At 42.4% G+C, this 20,716-nt stretch overlaps 1 protein-coding gene across 1 annotated transcript; it reads right to left on the bottom strand.

The window, feature by feature from the left end:
- Positions 1-910: 910 nt before the first annotated feature.
- Positions 911-17,949, bottom strand: LOC110460741 (potassium voltage-gated channel subfamily C member 3-like). Its single transcript, XM_021513846.1, has 2 exons — positions 15,009-17,949; positions 911-2,416 (listed from the first exon to the last, which is right to left on the bottom strand). Exons 1-2 carry the CDS (start codon positions 15,501-15,503, stop codon positions 1,559-1,561), a joined length of 1,353 nt encoding a protein of 450 aa, XP_021369521.1. The 5' UTR covers positions 15,504-17,949; the 3' UTR covers positions 911-1,558.
- Positions 17,950-20,716: the final 2,767 nt, after the last annotated feature.

Below are 20,716 nucleotides of genomic sequence, written 5' to 3'. Positions count from 1 at the left end.
GTTGAGATTTACCATCAAAATTGATACCACAACACTTGTAAACTCAAGCTCAGCTGAGTTTGCCGATGCGAACTTCCAGTAAGCTCTTCTGAAAAGGAGAGTGCCTCTCTCAATTCATCATTGTAGGATTGTTTAGCGCAAGGTCGCATTTGTTTTCTTCCTAATCATATGTCTTTCAGTTGTAAAGGGGTAAAAGAAAGGTCAAGGAAATATCAAGTTATTCCGATTATGATACTAACGATGTAAGATGTGACTAATATAAGCATAGAGTTACCGCTAAAGAAGAGGAAGATCTAAAGGAAATGCCGACGTGGGTGGACATTCTGTTTACTGGATACATGATACCTGGTATCTCGACGTGTGTCCGCGGTGTTACAGTTTGTCTGTGCTTTATATAAGTCCAGGAACTGGCAAGGGACGTGACTCATTCGTGTGTCAGATCTTTCGTTTAGATGATGGAAAACGGCGACGACAAACATCTATGTAGTTGAATTGGAACCTCAAGAAAGCACAGATATTAAAAGTAAAGACATAATGACTTAACAGCAGAATTAAGTTTAGTAGTGGTACCATTGCCTATTACCCAGCCAGGTTTCCAAATGCCTAGAAATTTAAGATACACGCGTATATTACAGAACATAATAGATACATATATCTAGATACACAAACATTCCGTTTACTTGGACAATCAAGTGATACAAAGCTTGCATGTAACGTAAGCACATACATGTACCATATGCTATTCAATCAGGCACAAACTATAGCGAAATATCGGTATTGAAATAACCTTCTTGAAAAAATGATTAACGTATGTATGGTGATAGTATAAAATATACAAAAACAAGTTTTTAATTTCGATTTCACAGATACAAAAATCAAAGATATTATCTCAAAAAAGCAATCAAGAGTCCAAGGGAAATATAAGTTTAATAGACTATAAAAGATTCATATCACCCTGCAGCATGTTCATTTGTCGGACAAGTTCCACGACGCATTCTAATAAGTCGTACAGGTACTATCTGGATATTAATCTTCCCCTACTGTGAGAGCATGACAGAGAAAACTCTATCTGAGGGACAATATTTGTGATGGTGTAACCCGGTACCTCCTTCAAGCCTAAGATTAGACATTTAAGAAACTCGCCCCGAGGGCTCCGATACCGTCATACCTTCAACGTAGCAAACGATTCCTTTCCCCCATCCTATCAATAATATATTTGAAAACATTGATTATCAAAATTGGAAATCTGTGTTTTATCTTGAATTTAAATCGACCTCTCCGGTCGAAAGCAGCTTATCATGACGTCAGGATGTATTTTCCCTAGACGACATCCTATTGTTTCTTTCTGCGTGCTATCAAGTCATACCCTAGGCAGTGATAGAACATTATACCCGAGGGAGTGTCAAATACATCCTGAGCGGGTAAAACGGGAGACAGAGTTCTGTGAAATGTAGAGGAAATACTGTTAACCTCTCAATAGCAAATGGTTTCAGTGTGGCCTCTACCTCCATCGTACGTGACCATTTATGTTGGGCGTGGTTGCCAGTTCAGCATACATCTACACATACGTGGCAGGTACTTCCGATACCGCCTTATTGTGTTCAGGGATTTGTTTCCCTTCCCTTGTAAGCGCCTCTTGATATTTAGCCCTAAATTTATTAAAATTATAAAAGTCACTAAAGTTCGATGACGTCACCGCGACCGGAAGTGCAATAAGCAAAATGCCAGTAAGTGAGCACAGAGCACCAATACAATACCCTTGAGGGGTTGTAGGGTAAAAGTCACCATATCCCACTGTTGTCATGGTGACTATTGCCCACCAGATTGCCGTTAGGGCGTTAGGAAATCTAATGTTGGAGGTGCTTTGTAATTCTGACATATATAGCAGGAACGCGAATATAACTGAGACACAGGCGAACGTTATAGCTAGTATGCATAACTCACGCGCACTGGATTTCAGAGCGAGTAATAGAATCTTTACACCGCAGTTATGCTGCATCAATCTAAACACCCTGAAAATCCTACTGGCATACAACGTCCCGATCACGAACAACACGAAGAATGCGCCTTTAAAATGAAAGACGTCTCGATAAAACTCGATCCAGAGGATGTTCCAGATAGCCACCCAGGCCACAAGGTCAGATATGTTCAGGAACCCCATCATGAACTCCCTCTTATTAGGGCACGAGTATAGCCTAAGGAGCCAGTCAACCATGAAGATAAAATTGAAGATCCCGTCACTGATCATGAGTACTGGGTGTGGCATTGTGTACCAATACATGAGGAGCGGCTCAGACGTAATATTGTACGGAAACGGAAGAGTGTTCGGAGCATCCACACGGAATTCCGGGATAGACAGCACGATAAAGATGGCGGTAGATAGCACGATAGAAACGCACAGCACGATGTACCATATCTGTAATATAAAAAAAGGAATTGTGCAACACGTATACACCATTTTAAACTAATCGTACTGTAAGTCTAACAAACAACAAAGCTCATGCATTACATCGTAAACAAATCATTTGGTAACCTGGACGACAGTAACATACCCAAAACGATATATATTAAAGCATTAAATGGTTTTTAACTGGCATTCACAGGCAATTTTTCAAACACCAAACCACATGTACACGTAAACAAATCGCTCGGCAAATCATACCAACATAACGCCACAAATACGGCACTGTAATCAAATCGTACTGTAGTTCTTAAATATACAACAACAAACAAATATAACGCCGTACAAGAATCATAAAGCAAGTCTTACAAATATCACAACATATGTCTGCAACACCGTCAACAAACCATACCGAAGTTTAACAAACATCACTTCACTTATCCAACACCAAAAACATTTCAAACATCATTCTAAAACGATTTTCTCTCTGACAGAGTATACGAGGTGTACAGTATAGCAGTCACTATACTAACGACAATCGCATGTTGACAATGAATTGAATGTTCAAATGACCAATACATTTACAAGGGAGACTATGCAGTGTGTCCTGATGATTGTATCTATATTGACATAGTTAGCCAGCGATCAGGAGTTCTGTAGTAGTAGCGTAGCCTGGTCTCGGGGTAGGCCATGCTCATCATTGATAACACTAGGGGTTACCCGACAACATCATTGTTTGCCTGACAATGGTTTTCGTTGTCAACATTCAACATGTGGAAACCCGTTATCTGGATTATTCATCAGAGATGTCTCTGTTCTGTACATTTATTGTATCCCGTCTAGTTTTTAAATTGATCTCCAAACCATATGATATTCTAACTGAAAGGCGAATTTTTTTTTTCAATTTCGTTATTTAAAATGAAAGAATATGCAATGTTTAAGAAAAAACAACGATTATCATGGATAAAACAATTTGAAAAATCATTTAATCTAAATATTTATGTGAAACGATAGGTTGACTACTGATGTAACTGAATATTCCATGTGAAGGTATAATACATGTACGTGGCAATGACACATCCTGAAACCACACCAGTGGTAATAACATGTGATTACAACAACAAAAAACCAGCCTGTCTGTCTGTCTGCCTTAGCCATTTACTGTTGTGTTAATTTTCTATTTTTGTAATAAATAGTTAATAAAAAAAAGTATACGACAGTGGTAACATACATGTAGCACGGGGTATAATCGAATCCCAAAGTTAAAACTTTATCGTATAAATTTGTTCTGGAGCATAGAGTCAAGCCTGCTCATGCCTTTAATCTAAGACGACATTATAAAATAAAGGTTAAATTTTGAAAACAATCTAGATAAGAAATAGCAGTTAAAAATGAGGAGTAAGATCCAGTATAAAAACATCGTTTATTTCACTGTCTTTGATATCCGTTTGATGTACATGAGTGGCCTATTTCTATATATCCATGGACGTGTTCTGGTGTGAAGGTTGTCTACACGACACGCGTGGTAAAACACATAATGGTAAAAAGGAGTATTATGGAATTAGTGATTACATTCAGATAGCGGTGTGACGGAATCAAAGTTATTAACCATAGAGGATAGTAATAGCTTTCAGAGCTGTTCTGGGCAAAATGCAATTACACGATGGACACTTTCATTTCAGTAATAATTACCATAACTTTAGTATGCATATACAATACCTACACCCATCTTTGTAGCCCAAAAACAAAAGATTCAAATATCCCTACCTCCCTACCGTGACGTAACCTCTATCTCGATGACAGAGCCACGGAGTGATCTCCCTTCCTCTTCCTTTTATGGCGCCTGCTGCATGCTGACGCACGGAGCTTGCTCCAATTCAAAACATTGTTTTGTCGGTTTGGTTTGAGTGTCAACTCATATTTTTGCGCAGTTTGTGTGCCTTATACCCATCTGCCTTTATTGATATAACTAATTGTTGTTGAAAATTATTTTTGTGCCTTTTACGGCCGGTTATTTTACTCCACGTGTGCCGGTGGTGTGCCACGGTCCGCCATTATCGTGGGTTAATTTCCGACCTCTGTTTATTTCGGTGACGGTTGTTTGTTTCGGCAAACGTTATTTATTTTAACCGTTTTCTGATTTATATTACGGGTGAAATTCTTTCTACGTTGCGTACTTTGTACTATCGTATTTTATCCTTATTTTCCCGTTTTATCTGCTTGTAAATTTTTTGTTTACGTTCGCTTTGGAGGGTATGTCTCGGTCGGGACAGCGACGAGGTAGTGCTCATGGGTGTTCCCATTTCTTTGTGGAACGGGACCCTCATGATGCCTGTCCCAGGTGTCGTCCTTGCAGTGAGGTTTCGCCTTGTGAACTTTGTTCACAGTCAAAATCTCAGGGCAAGGACTTCATTGTTCCAAAGCTACCCTCAACTTACCGTAAGACAGATTCGTCTGTTTCTTCCGGTAAGCGAGGGAAGCAGAGAGGTAGGGGTCGTGCCACCAGCTCTCTGGGGTCTGGTGGTACTGTCTCTGTTCCTGTCTCGGGGGGTCTTGCTTCGGCAAGTCCCTCTCGTGAGCAGGGGGTGGCCCTTCCTGTCCAGGAACTCCCTGGAGTAGGGGAGGGGCAGCCTGACCCTGGCTTGGCACAGCCAAGGGTCGAATTGGCCGGGAACGCCCGTAAGCTTTCGCGCTTGCCTTCGGGTAGGGACTACCGGCCGCCGGTCACTGACTCTGTCAGTGATCCCGGCATTCCAGGTGGTGCTGTCGTTGGGGACAGTCTTGGTGCCGGGCCTGTTCTTTCGGGTTCAGGTCCTGGTGTGACAACAGACTTTCTTTCGGGATTGTCTGTGTCTACCGGGATTAGTGACGCGCAGCTCACTAATCCCGGCATCAATGCTGGTCAGGCATACCCTCCCGGTCAGTTACCCGGACCCGGTCCTATTAGGTCCGGTCCCGAGTTTCATTCTTCTGGGAACCTGGGGGGTTTCCCCCCAGGGGTTGGGTTTGCTGGACAGGGGGCCGGTTTCCGGCCTCCGTTTTCCCCTGGCTTAGGGTATACGGGTGCCTGCGGGCAACCATCCTTGGGCCGCCCTTACCAGCCTGCGGATGGTTTTGGGTTGCGGCAGCATCCCGGCAGTTACGGGCTTAGCCCGTACATGTCCGGGTTTCCACCTGGAGGGAGTGGCGGTCCACCTTCGCCCTTTGGGCAAGTTGGCCAGCCCCAGTCTCAGGCAGGCCAGTTTGGCCAGTTCTGGGGTCACTCCCAGCCCGCGGGACCTTTCCCCTATCCTCCGGGATATGGGTTTAACCCCATGGCATTTCCGTCATGGAATCCTTGGGGTTTGGTCTCTCCCTCGCGGAGACGTGTTAGCAGTTCTGTTGACCCCCCCCAACTTTCTGCTACTTCGGGGGCCTTATCGGCCGGTCCTAAGAAGGTGTGTCGGACCTTTAGGACTTCTGCCTCTCGGGCAGGCTCGTTGGTCTCTGGGTCCAAGGGTAGGGTTTTGGCTACTAAGCCTAAACCTACAGCCACGGCCGTTAGGCGCACTGCACCTAAACGCCGGTACGGGGAGCCTTCTCTCGGGTTGGCCCCTCTGGCTGGCCCATTTCCTCCGCCCCAGGCTTCTGGTCTGGATGGTGTGGAGGCTATGGACGTTGAGGGCGCGGGTATGGCAGAGGACAATGATGTTGTTCATCTTTCACCTGGTTGTTCGGATATAGACGCTGGTCTTTCCGAGTCGTCTGACGACAGTCCTCAGGAGGGCTTGCCCTCAGAGGAGGACTTCCAGGATGAGGGAGACCCTGAGGCTGCTGAGGTTGAGGCCCAGCATGTGTTATCCGGTATGCGGGGCCTTAGGGCTGACGTTTCCCGGATTCTTGGGGAGGAGGTTTGCCCACCACCTTCGGCATCATCTGTCCCCGAGTCCACCACCCTTTTGGGTTCTTTGGTGGCTCCTCGGGTGTCCGCTCGGTCGGACCGCTCTCTGCCAGAAGGCACCATTGTGTCTTCAGCTCTGGCCACCGCCCAGTCTCGGGTTTTAGGGAAGAATTCTTCTTCAACCCGTAGTCCTGGGTATGCTGGGTTGCAGCTCAGTGTTGGCGATTTGTCAGAGGTGCACGCCACTGACTATGCCACACATGATGGTCTGCTTGCCCCTCAACCAGCTAAGCTGGAATCGAGGGAACTTGCAGCTTGGCCCGGTAAATCGGTGGACCAGGTGGTGTTCGGTCCCAAAGAACACCACAAGATGGAGAGACTGCTGCGTCTCTCCATCCAGATTCTGTCGTATATAGACTACTTGACGGTTTGTCTATATAGGGTATCCGACTTGCCTGAGGGTCGGATTACCGAGACAGAGCAGGCCGACATCCAGGACAGAGTGACCTCTGCCCTGAACGGGGCATTGAGAGCGCTGGCAGCTTTACAGGTGTCATCCCTCGTCAATGTCTTGTTGGCTAGGCGGTTTTCAGTTTTGAAAAATCGCCCGGTCGATGAGCCTTACCGTTCCAGACTGTTGACTGCCCCCTTCTCAGGGTCCACTCTTTTTGGAGGGGCCCTTCCTTCTGTTCAGAAGGATTTGAAGGAGGACTCGGTCGCCTCTGCACTTCTGGTGAAGAGGATTCAGGCTGAGAAGGCCAGTACCTCGCAGGGGTCAGCGCCTCCTAAGAAGAAGGCTAAACCTTCGGCTTCGCAGTCCTCTGCGCAGCCCAAGTATAAGCCTCCCTTCAAGGGCAACAAATGGAAGGGTAAGAAGGGTAAGAACCCTCCTGGGGGTAAGAAGAAGGGTTCCTGACTCTTTTCTTCCCTCCTTGGTCGTGTCAGACGACGAGTTTGGCCGGGAGGAATGCAGTCCTCTCGGCTCAAGCTTAGGTCCTTCTCCCGCAGGATTAGGCTTCGGGTCAGCAGACGATTCTCTTGCCTGGCAAGGTCTCGATCTGCCTCGACCAGATCTTCCTGTGGGGGGTCGTCTTTCTGCTTTCCTTCCAGAGTGGAAGGAAATTACGGAAGACGCATGGACCTTGTCTGTGATCAAGGAGGGGTTAGGCATTCCGCTAGTGCGGGATCCGCCCTTAGCGTCAGAGCCAATCTTTTTTCCTCCACCGGGGGATCCGGAAAAGGCTCTGGCGCTCCAGGAGGAAGTAAGGACCATGCTTTCCAAGGGCGCGGTCGAGGAGGTTCCTATGTCGGGATGCACTCCCGGGTTCTACTCCAGAATGTTTCTGGTTCGGAAGAAGTCCGGGGCGTGGCGTCCCATCATAGATCTAAGTGCCTTCAACAAGCACGTAGATTCTCCTCACTTCAAGATGGAGACTCCTCGGGGTATTATCGCCTCCGTGAGAGAGGGAATGTGGGCGACTTCAGTAGATCTAAAGGACGCCTACTTCCACATCCCCATCAAGAAGTCGGCACGGAAGTACCTCCGTTTTACTTGCAACGGAAAGGTCTTCCAGTTCCGGGCCATGCCGTTCGGGCTCACGACTGCACCTTTGGTTTTCACCAAGCTGCTGCAGGTGGTCGTGGGATTCCTGCACTCTCGAGGAATAGATGTTCACATCTATTTCGACGACTCCCTCATGCTCCACCTAGTGAGAGAGTCTCTGGTACAGGTCACCCGGTTGGTTCTGAAACTCTTACTCAAGGTCGGCTTCATTCCTTCCAGAGAAAAGTCGGAGGTTTCCCCATCTCAGGATTTTGTTTTTCTGGGGAACCGTTTCAATACGGTTCAGGGCATCGCCCTTCCACCGATGGAGAAGTTCGAGAAGGCCAGGGCTTTTGCTCTGACCTTTATCGGCCGGTCTCAAGTCCAGGTACGTTGGTTTCTCAGTTTTCTGGGATATCTCAACGCCCTGGCCGATGTGGTCCCCTTAGGGAGACTTCACATCAGGCCTCTCCAGATGTTTCTCCTTGCCAACTGGGTCCCTTCTTCAAGGGATTGGGAAGCCTTGCTTCCTCTGAACCAGTCGGTCAAGGAGTACGCACGCTGGTGGACTCATCAGGACAATGTTCTCCGAGGGGTTCCTTTGTCCAAGCCAGTTCCCACTATGACCCTGTACACGGATGCATCCATGACAGGGTGGGGAGCTTATCTCGACGGGCGTTGCCAGTCGGGGGAGTGGTCTGGGGAACAGCTCTCGGAGCACAGCAATGTGCTCGAGATGAGGGCTGTTCTGTTGGCTCTGCAGTCTTTTCGGGAGATCCTGCATTCCAAGGTGGTTTGTGTGGCTACGGACAACACTACGGTTGTCGCGTATCTGGAGAGACAGGGGGGAACCAGGTCTCACACCCTGTGTGCCCTCGCTATCCGCATTCTGCTTCTATGTCAGGAAATGCAGTTGACAATTTGTGTCAAGCATCTGCCAGGCAGGTTGAATGTTCTGGCGGATACTCTTTCCAGGCGCCGCCAGCCGGTTTTGACAGAGTGGCAACTGAATCCCTCGATTTTCGTGGGAATTTGTCAGGTGTGGGACAGGCCTCACATAGACCTGTTCGCCACTTCACTGAACAATCAGTTGCCAACGTTTGTCTCTCCGGTACCAGATCCAAGGGCTTGGGCCGTGGACGCTCTGTCTCTGGATTGGGAGGGAATGCATGCATATGCATTCCCACCCTTCAACATGGTGGGCAGGGTGCTGCAGAAGTTTCGGGAGCATCAGTGTTCCCTCCTCCTGATAGCGCCCCTGTGGCCGAGGCAGCCTTGGTTTCCGGAGCTTTTGTCGCTTCTGGTGGAAGAGCCCCTGGCTCTTCCTCTCAGAGCGAACCTCCTTCGCCAGCCTCGTTCCAGGACGATGCACTCTCGTCCGGAGATCCTCCACCTTCACGCGTGGAAGCTATCTCAGGAGGCCTCGCTCAGGCGGGCTTTTCTAGGGACGTGTCAGATCGCATCGCTCGATCAATTAGGGCTTCCTCATCTGCCGTCTACCAGTCACGATGGAAGATTTACTGTGATTGGTGTGTCGGCAGGAAGGTTGATCCGATCAAGGCTACTGTCCAGGTGATTGCGGACTTCCTTCTTTGGCTGTTTAGGGACCGCAATCTTGCCCCTGGCACTATCGCTGGTTATCGCACGGCCATTGCTAGTGTTCTCTCTGTTCATGGTAGGTCGGAGGTAGGCTCGTCCTCCTCTCTTTCTGCCTTGATTAGGGGGTTTGGGTTGGACAGGCCTAGGGTCCGGCAGTTGGCTCCGCAGTGGAATTTGCCACTGGTGCTCGAATCGCTGATGCGGGCACCTTATGAGCCTTTAGCGTCTGCCTCCTTGAAGTTTGTTACTTACAAGGTGGTATTCCTTGTTGCCCTGGCCTCAGGTCGAAGGAGGAGTGAGATTCATGCCTTGTCTTCTCACCCCTCTTGCCTCCGATGGTCCAGGAATTACTCTGCCGTTACCCTTCTCACTGATCCTGCCTTTATGGCTAAGAATCAGGTTCCTGGCTTCTCGCCCGATCCGATTAAGATTCCGTCTTTGACTGCCTTCGTTGGAGCTGAGGAACGGGATAGGTTGCTCTGTCCCTGTCGGGCGCTTAGGTTTTACCTCGATAAAACCAGGGGGGGGCGAGGTCCTCGATCTCGTCTGTTTTTGCCCATTAAGCAGGGTCAACAGGATATCTCTTCTCAGTCAGTGTCTAGATGGATCTGTCAGGTCATCAAGTACGGTTACGACCACTCGGATGATCAGGTTCGGGCGTTGTATAAGGTGAGAGCTCATGAGATCAGGGCCCTTGCTGCGTCATGGGCCCTCCTCAATGGGTCCCCCTTTCAGGAGGTCATGTCCGCAGCTTTCTGGCGCGGACAGACTACCTTCACGGATTTTTATCTCCGGTCCTTGGCCTCTCATTCTGATGGATTGTATTCCCTTGGACCGGTGGTGGTTGCACAGTCTGTGGCTGTTCCTCCACAGTAATTCAGTGATTTTAAATAGTATGCTATCAGGCACCACGGTGGTACACCTGCTCGTTTCACGGGGAGGTTTTCCATTTTTTAATTACTTTCGGGGCTTTATTAGGGGGGTTCCTTGAACCTTTTCCCTACCTTGAGCATGTCTCGAGTTTGTTCCGTCAGCCTGGTCTGCCTGGATTCGAAGCCTCCACTACGGTAAGACGAATTCGCATACTAAAGTTATGGTAATTATTACTGAAATGAAATTGAGGTTTTTGAAGTAAAACCAATTTTCATGATGTAATACTTACCATAACTTTATGGAGTCCCACCCTGTATTCCTCCCCTTGCCTCCTCATCCTGGCTGCCTTTAGGCTCCATAAAAGGGGGTTTGAGGAAGGGAGATCACTCCGTGGCTCTGTCATCGAGATAGAGGTTACGTCACGGTAGGGAGGTAGGGATATTTGAATCTTTTGTTTTTGGGCTACAAAGATGGGTGTAGGTATTGTATATGCATACTAAAGTTATGGTAAGTATTACATCATGAAAATTGGTTTTACTTCAAAAACCTCAAATTTGCAACGTTAAGTATGCTATCCTATTAACACCTCTGAGCAAACGCGTGTTATTACACATTAAATCAATATTTAAATTCAGAATTTTATTATTGACTTAAAAACAACTCTCATAGACATAAATGTGCAATTCACATCCAAAATCCCATGGCCCGTGCCAACATACTTTTCATCTGACTTTCGACTTAGGAGGCAAAGCGTTATTAACGAGATTTCCGAATTTTACAATTATTGAAAGACTCCGTGATGTAGGAAGTTAAATGATAAAGAATATACAATTTGAGTAAATGGATTCCAAATGCTAATATGTACAATGTAGTGTTTTCCCGGGATGTACGATAGCCGATTATTCGCCTACGCAACAATATACTAAGTGGTAAGATGGAGTCAATTACAGCAATATACTATCACAGTAATGTAAGCGATTACTGGTGATTGGGGAGTAAAACACAGTGTATCATAAAAGTGTTTTTAATTGCTATGTTTTAATGATGTGTTGAATTGCTATGTTTGAAGGATGTTTTGATAGCTATGTTAGAAGGATGCTTTTAATAGCTATGATTTAGGATGTTTTAATAGCTATGTTTTAAGGATGTTTTGATAACAATGTTTTAAGGTTGTTTTTAATAGCTATGTTTTAAGGATGTTTTGAATTGCTATGTTTGAAGGATGTTTTAATAGCTATGTTATAAGGATGCTTTTAATAGCTATGTTTTAGGATGTTTTTAATAGCTATGTTTTGAGGATGTTATGATAACAATGTTTTAAGGTTGTTTTTGATAGCTATGTTTTAAGGATGTTTTTAATTGCTATGTTTAAAGGATGTTTTAATAGCTATGTTTTAAGGATGTTTTGAATTGCTATGTTTTGAGGATATTTTAATTGCTTTGTTTTAAAGATGTTTTGAATTGCTATATTTTGAGGATGTTTTGAATAGCTATGTTCATGTATATTTGATTGTTCGGATAAGGTTTGAAGCTGACACGCTGATGGTTGACATAAACACCATAATCCCTAACATAGCTACAGCAGAAAGCTAAACGTATAGATGCCACACTTCATATGGAACCGACACCGACGACAAACGATGATGTATATATATACTTCAATGCATAGACAATATATATATATATGAAATAGCACCATTGTACACAAGCAATATGATACCAAGGACAACAAAACTTCAAAATGACCTAGACAGTTACCCTTGATTAAAAATAAAGGATTACACATTCGTTCTTCAGTGCTCCCCAAAATGTGTTAACAAGTAGATAATGTACACATGATTACCTATAGTGTAAGATTTAGGCCGTATCTGCTGACAGCACCATACAAAATACACGTTGTTTAGGTCAAGTTTAGACTTTAAGACCAATTTAAGACCAAAGAATACTGAAACAGATTGTGTTCGTGTTAGAATGCTAGGAGCTAGAATGGTGAGGTATTTCAAGTGCATTTGACATTAGATATAATATAACGTAATGAGCTACTGATTCCTAAAATTACCTTTCATGCAATTTTGGCAATATAATTACGTAAGTAAACATACACGGTTTTTTTTCTCTATAATATAACACTTCTGGAACTAAACATCTGTGTACATAACAAATAGTGGTTCCCCTAAACTGATCCAATATGTAAAAACTGGAGATAAATAAATACTAGAACTTGGATTGTTGTAATGTTGACTCATATCGAGTCATTCATATTTGAAAGACCCACTGTTACTGAATATCTATTTGTTATCAAAAAGAAAAAGATAATTTTCGAAAAGAACAGATGAAACTGAATCAAACCACCGAAAAACGCAGGGCGCCCCACATAATTTGTCGCCTTATATGACCAGGTAGTTGTCTACACCAAGCCAAGAACTTGGTAATACCACATAAACTGCTATTATGAAATCGTATTTAAATGTATTACTCAATGCGCTATACAAACAAATGAAATCCGGATTAGGCAGATAATTTGATATTGATGTATGAAATATTCTCCTTGTATTCAGTCTCCACAATATAACATCAACATCGTCATTAATAATGACGTGTTTCCCGTTGACTATGATATATTTAGTGAGCTTATCTAAGATAGTGATAGAGGTTTCCATTATTTCACATGTTATGGTACTACAATAACGTTAAACGTCGTTGAAATTAAACTTACCCTGAACTAAATCATAGCAGATGATGCTGGCACTCATTTTATTGAAGTTAAGGGGGACTTTACAACGATGACTTGTGATTCATTTTTTTTAATGAAATTTGAAGCATAATTTTAAAACCAGACAATTTGAAAAATGAATGTTTTTGGAATATATCAAAATCTATTAATAATTCACCTGGGAATTTGTCAGACAACTAATTCATTGATTGTTGTTTTATTTGTTATCGCTTTATTAATTTGTTTCCACGCTCTTATTTTCTACTAATACCGAGGTAATGCAGACACAGGCAGACAATTCTGCTACCTTCTAAATATTTTTCCGTCGATCTGTCCGTACATCTGTGTTATCATAGATCCACTATTCTCAAAATAGAAGTGCAACCCGCATTTAATATATAAGTTAATGCATCTTGTGGAGTGTTACAAAATTATATCAAATATATGTCACCAGCACTTATATGCTATACTTCAGTGACATTGGATATATTTAGTTTTTATCTTTTCCCCTTTGATTAGACTTTTCGTTCAGCTCTATTGCCATCAACGAAGCAGATGAGGAATATGTATTCCGAACAAACATTTCTCCTGAAGCCAAGGCGGACAGTGTCACACTCCTCGTGTAGTAGTTGTGTAGCATTTTTCATTCTTTTGGACAGATTGCTTTTATCACACTTATACCATGAACTACACAATAGAATACCTCCAATGTAGTTAAATGTTCTTAGATTTAGATAAGATATCCACATGTACATGTATCATATTTAAAAGTAACATGCTATCTGACTGACGACACAATTATCTCGAAAATCCTCTTTTAATTTGAGTACGATACAACCAGATCATCATAAGCTGTTTGGAGAATGTTCAGTTCATCTATTTTCTAAAAAATAACTAACTATTTTTGTATCGATTCCTATAATTCTGTTGCTTGTACATGAAAAGGTGCTTTAGCGAAAATAAGGATTACATTGGAACAGATGGTGGCCATGTTATATGTGGGTTATTGCTTTCCACACTTCCACCAGTTAAACGGATCCCCAGACAGAACTACGATCAACCTACCGCAACATCATAAAGGTCACTATATCGTCTGTTATGTAATCAAAACATATTTAATTCAGAAAGCCATCACTTTATTTCTAACCTGGTAGCTCTAAATACATCAGTATATCCCCTCCTAATAATGTAAATCTAGGTAGATTCTCGAATCGAAATAGGCACGGCAATCCCGCGACACCAAACCGAAGGAAACGGCAACATGAAATCCTACTTAAAATGGGAAATAAATCGAAATTACTCTACACCCTGCCACCCTTTTTAATTACTTCAACTTTCAGACATTAACCTTAGAAAAGATGAAATCTATAATGTTGTTAAATGACAATATTTGCCATCGTATGGCATGGCCATTATTTAACCATACCAAATTCAGTTGGAATTCATATCGGCTATGAATGCCATGGGCCGATTAGTGGCGTAATCATTATTATGACGTCATAATTGCTACGTTGGATACCACTTAGCCTCCCTGGGTGATGGCTGTTCTATTTATACAAGCATACACGATACATACATGATTTGGCAAATCCGACATGAACCGCTAGCCTATGAATGCCAACTGAAAGCAGTTCAATGCTTTAATATCAAATTGGTATGTTTCACTGCAAATGCCCAATACGCTTGGAAAAGTCTTATTTGTACACAACCATATTACCCCATTTAAGAAATGATTCGTATTCAATTAAATGTTTGGAAATGCAATACGTTATGAGTATATCATATAAATCAAGGTGTACTGTGAATAAGATCGTCACGTCAATCATACCATCGTACACTCCGACATCAGCTGACGAATGTTACAATACTATAGGGATTGGTGTCGTCTGCTCGGTCAGGTTCGTGTGTGCATTATATAATCAGTAGAATGTAGATACAACAATAATGTTTACACGTGCGATAAAATACAGAAAAACTCCCAATAATACTACAATCTTACCTTAGCAAATGTACCGTCCGTGTAGTAATTGAGACATTGCCACGTCCGATCTCTAATATCCTGTCCGCTCCGAGAGGGTTTTATAACGTTGGGAGATTCACAGCAATTGGTGGCAATCCCTTGGGCCCTATTTTCAACACAAGGTACATGCTTCAGTAATTTTGTTAGCACGTCCATTTCCTCGTCTTTCTGATAATAGGCCTTCCAACAACACTTGGCCAGCTGGCTTTCCGGGACTTTCCAATAGGACAGCTCCTCCTTGACCCGCTCGGCACAGACATAGGTCGGTATGTGTAGTTTTCCAGATGTGAAGTAATCAAGGATAGTATCAAAGACTTCGGCACTACGGTCAAAGAAAAACTCACCACTTTCTGAATCAAAATACTCAGACGTCTTGTCAAGATTTGCTAGAGGAGAACCTGGCGGTACATTTGCTAGGTTTTTGGCTTTGGTCTTAAACACCGTTCCTCTTACGTTGATAATCAGTAATTCCATGATGTTTATTCCTCTGAATCACAGCATTGTTAATGTAATCTTCTCAAAAGCTTGAGATTCTCTAACAGTGAAAGAACACACACTGATTTGCATCAATATTATTACTGATTTTGCATGATGTTTACTTGTGTAGTATGTATAGGAACAAACGTCGTTAGTTGTAAACAATAGTTAAATAAAATATTCTACCTGAAAATTAAGTTGTACCTAAGGAATAGCATCCATTATAACCGAGTGTGTAGTGTGACGCTATTATAACTATGACAATTCACGGGACAAAACACGATGACAGTTGTCTTAGTCCAGAACAGACACGTCACAATAACTGTATGGTCACTCCAATCACGTCGTCACCAGTGAACAGCTGTGAAACAAGCTATAGACAGTCACAATGTTGTAGCAAATTGTACAATTTCATCTCCTTTCTAAACCGGTATTTAATCACAGGAAACAAATACTTCCGTGTGGCTTACAGGACCATTGCATCTGTAGTCAGCGTTACCAGGTAGCTCTGAAGACAATTTGTGCGTTACATTGTAGTGTCTGTATTACTAAGAGCAGTCATCAGAACACCACCTAATGTACTCCCCTGGCTCTGCCAGTGTTATGCAGCACACAGCGGACTGGCAATGTTAGTTCTGTCTATCACTACCAATTAAGTTTTCACTACTGCGCGAGGGCCTGTATTTTCCCGCAAGACAGCGCCCATTTTTGAGACCGCCTAGAATATTTTCTGTAACTTAACATAAAACATGTTTTTACTTTTGTTCAGCTCCAGTTGTGGATGTTTTATTGAGTATTTGTGTGGCTGCCTGACTCATTCTCCTGTTTCAGACACATTATCTTGAATAATGAAACAATTTTCTTATCAATAAGAAATACGTTGTCGCTCGAATGGAGAAGGACGTTACTGCGACATACAATAACATCGATGTATATGTAACAGCTGTAGATGGCAGCTGGAAACAACCCAAGCATTAATTGTTAGTGAACATTTACGGTCTTTAGAACTATGCGTCATTTTAATTGTTCGGTGTAAGGAAAATGATATCTGTGCATGGTGCATTGGAAAGCATGTCGCAAAGCCTCTCCGTGTCGTAACATGATACGGAAAACCCTGTAGCGCATAATCCATTTGTTGTAACAATATTACTCAGAAAACCTAGTAGCGCAGATTCCTAAAATCAAACCTGGGTGCATTAAAACACTTTGTAGATCCTATTCCTCGAGTAACAGCTAGGTACGTAACAACACTCTGGAGCTGTAACCCAGATTTCTTGTATTTAAGCACGTTACATCGGAACATCCTGTAACTCAGATTCCTTGTGTTGTACCCCGTTTCGTCGGAACTTCCTGTAACTCAGATTCCTTGTGTTGTACCCCGTTACGTCGGAACATCCTGTAACCCAGATTACTTGTGTTGTAACCGTTACGTCGGAACACCCTGTAAACCAGATTCTTTGTTTTGTCACACTGTAAGTCGGAACATCCTGTAACCCGGAACAACCTGTAACCCAGCTCCCTTGTGTTGTAACACATTTCGTCGGAACATCCTGTAACCCGGATTTCTTGTTTCGTAACACGTTACGTCGGAACATCCTGTAACCCAGATTCTTTGTATAGCAACACGTTACGTCGGAACATCCTGTAACCCAGATTCCTTGTATAGTAACATGTTACGTCGGAACATCCTGTAACCCAGATTCCTTGTATAGCAAGACGTTACGTCGGAACATCCTGTAACCCAGATTCCTTGTATAGTAAGACGTTACGTCGGAACATCCTGTAACCGAGATTCCTTGTGTTGTAACCCGTTACGTCGGAACATCCTGTAACCCAGATTCCTTGTGTTGTACCCAGTTACGTCGGAACATCCTGTAACCCAGATTCCTTGTAGAGTAAGACGTTACGTCGGAACATCCTGTAACCCAGATTCCTTGTATAGTAAGACGTTACGTCGGAACATCCTGTAACCGAGATTCCTTGTGTTGTAACCCGTTACGTCGGAACATCCTGTAACCCAGATTCCTTGTGTTGTACCCAGTTACGTCGGAACATCCTGTAACCCAGATTCCTTGTATTGTAACACGTTACGTCGGAACATCCTGTAACCCAGATTCCTTGTATAGTAACACGTTACGTCGGAATAACCTGTAACCCAGATTCCTTGTATAGTAACACGTTACGTCGAAATAACCTGTAACCCAGATTCCTTGTGTTGTACCCCGTTACGTCGGAACATCCTGTAACCCAGATTCCTTGTGTTGTAGCACATTCTCATAGAAAACAATGTAACACAGCGTTCGGGTGTCGTAGCACAGCAGCACAGTTTCCCCGTGTCCTAAGATGTACATCAGATGATTCATTGTAACCTTTTAAATGCTATTTGGGTGAGAGTTATAACGGTTAAGTAAGGGGTGATAGTGTGTTACATGTATGTTACGTCATGCTGGTTGGACTGTCGAGTGGCAATTTGTTATGTTTATGTATAAGCAGTTTAAAAGATCATTTTAGCATCATTCGTCCTCTAATTCCGCGACTAGGTATACATTTACCTAGCTGATGGATACAATAGTGAGGTCATTTATTGAAGTAAAATATCTGACAATCGTATAGCAGAATTGGTGATCCGAAAGGACCTCGATAGTGCAATACACAAGTATTTAATTAGCTTGTGATGAGGTACCAGTTCTGTCGTCACACTGAACATATTTCTAGAATATATTGCTGCCGGACCTATCGGAAAAAAGGTAGAAATATAGATCAGCCTTGGGGTCTACCAACTGCCTCATCGTTCTTTATTGTTGATATAGATTAAACAAAAGCCAGCATAAACATTAATGACTAGAGGTCACAGAAGTAAGTTGTGTATCCGCGCATTGTATGGATAACTTATACGTCGTTGAGTGACGGTTTGTCAATAGCTATCAGAAAAAATCAATAAAACAAGTTTCAAATTTTCAACTAATTAAGAATTAAATGCATTCGGGCAACGAGATATAAAAACTGCCTGTTAGCTTGAAAGCATATAAGTAATAGCAGGTATTGTTTACTTTCTAGTGGGATGAGTTGTATAGCGATGCAGTTCAGACAAATTACAAAAGCTATTACATCAGCTAAATAAACAGAAGGATACCATTAGTGAAAGTCATACAGCCATGGATATTACATTAAGATCAATGACTGCATAAAGAGTAAATTTACTAGATGTTGTTTCTACAACTTTTTATCTCCTTTGTAATATTCGATTGGTTGTCAACAGATAAAACACATACATGTATCATCGTTAGATTAATTTGCTCTCGTCATCAATAGTGGTGATCTGACAGTATAATAAACAAAATCTAATCTTAAGAATGTTTCAATCTCGTTAAACCCTCGCTGTAAGATGTCAGCAATTTCCGGATGAAGTAACAAGCAATAATGTATCTTTGTTGTGTTTGGTTATCAGATTTTCGAGCATACTCTAGGCATTTCTATGGGAACAAAATGTTCCCTACCTCGGGTCGGCTTAATTTGTTTCAATATGAGGCTGGTTTTATTGATGATCTTATCAAGGCTTGTAACAAAAACAACTCTTTCAATTTCACATTCAGATATATCGACGATGCGCTGCTTCTCCAGATTTATAAGTCTTTATATGTCTAAAACCTGACAGCAGGACAGTACAGTCTTTTCTGTTTCTTCAACGTTTGTTTCTTGATCTTTATATGTCCCAAACTTGACTTTTCTTCAGCTTTAATTTTCGATCTTTAAATGATCCAAAACTTGACAGCACGGACAGTTCAGTTTGTTTTCTTCTTCAGCGTTTCTTTCTCGATCTTTACAAGTCCAAAACTTGACAGCAAGGACAGTACAATTTCTTTTTCTTTTTCAACTTTTATTCCTCGATCTTTACATGTCCAAAACTTGACAGCGATGGCGGTAAAACAACTGCTACGAGATCAGCTTATTGCTTAGCTGTATGGTAAACGTGACAAGTTTGATTTTCCGATGGTGAAGATTGGTATTCCTGATAGTTACGTCCCTGCTTCCCCGCCAACTGTATTTATATTTCATAGTTGATTTCGTATTTGAGGAAGGACTTGCACTGAAAATAACGATTTGTATAATATAAACTTTTAGTTCGCATTGCAGTGTTGTGCTCACTTTGGTGATATCATCATATTATTGATTTTTTAACCGAAATGTACTGCATATCACAATTAATGTTAAACCGATGAATATCAATCCTGAAATTCAACCACTCAGATACAAAATACTGACTATACATATATACATATCCAAATGTAATGACATTCAAGGTCAGAATAATACAAAGTCCGAAACTGTATCAAAATAGAAAAAAAGCAAATAGAAAAAACATCATCGGAATCGTATAGTGATAAATCGATGGAATAACATCCACACGAGAATCTTGCTACATTACAAGGAACATGTGACCACGCCTTCCAGGAAGGTGGGAATCTTGGCATAGGGACGATACCGCCATGTTAATCCAGGTCTAATCAAATTAATCGCACGTCATCAGAGATAGATATTTAGAAGTGAAAACGAAACCACAAGGAACACTTACACGAACAATAAAAAGACGTCTATGATCTTACCGTACACGGAAGAAGGATATCATTAAATGAGATAATTTTAGCAACCAATAGACTTGCCCAGAATCTTCATATATTTGCACCTTTCGAATCCCTGCGTTGTAAATATGTAGGGAAAACATGGATATTACTTCAAAAAAGGTCATCATAGGAAAAATTAGCATACTGCTTAGTAGTGAGCTATTTTGTTGAGGATAATGTAAATAAAGATCGAGGGATGCCACTGATAACAATGAGTCGTCAGTGTCATCAATTCAGGAGGAAACATACCACCGACGTGGTCAATAAAGGTATCTTTATTGGAGTATCTGAAAATGAAACCAAAGGACCTGGCAAAGACTTGATCATCTTTCTCATAATCTCTTCAGTTCTTTAAAAATAAAGCCTCATATGAAAACAAAAACAAAGGAGACAACGTTCATCAAAATAGCATGCGGAAAATCTTGCCATCGAACTCAACAAAGATATTGTGAGTGATATAGTCTAATCAACCATTTCATCTTCAGTATATATCTAATCTTAGTTTTCTTCCAGTTCGTTTTTGACATAAAACATGCTTCAATTTTTTTAGCCATACATTTGTAACAACGCCTGCATTTCTGGAAGTGA

This window comes from Mizuhopecten yessoensis, unplaced genomic scaffold (genome assembly GCF_002113885.1).
Source record: "Mizuhopecten yessoensis strain PY_sf001 unplaced genomic scaffold, ASM211388v2 scaffold10477, whole genome shotgun sequence".
NCBI lineage: Eukaryota > Metazoa > Mollusca > Bivalvia > Pectinida > Pectinidae > Mizuhopecten > Mizuhopecten yessoensis.
This window is presented reverse-complemented; position numbering and strand designations above follow the sequence as displayed.

Bases quoted from the DNA above. Each gene is read 5' to 3' on its own strand.
- LOC110460741 (XM_021513846.1), bottom strand. From the start codon at position 15,503: ATGGAATTACTGATTATCAACGTAAGAGGAACGGTGTTTAAGACCAAA. The intron at 2,417-15,008 runs GTAAGATTGTAG...TTTATATTACAG, and splicing joins CGGACGGTACATTTGCTAAG to ATATGGTACATCGTGCTGTG.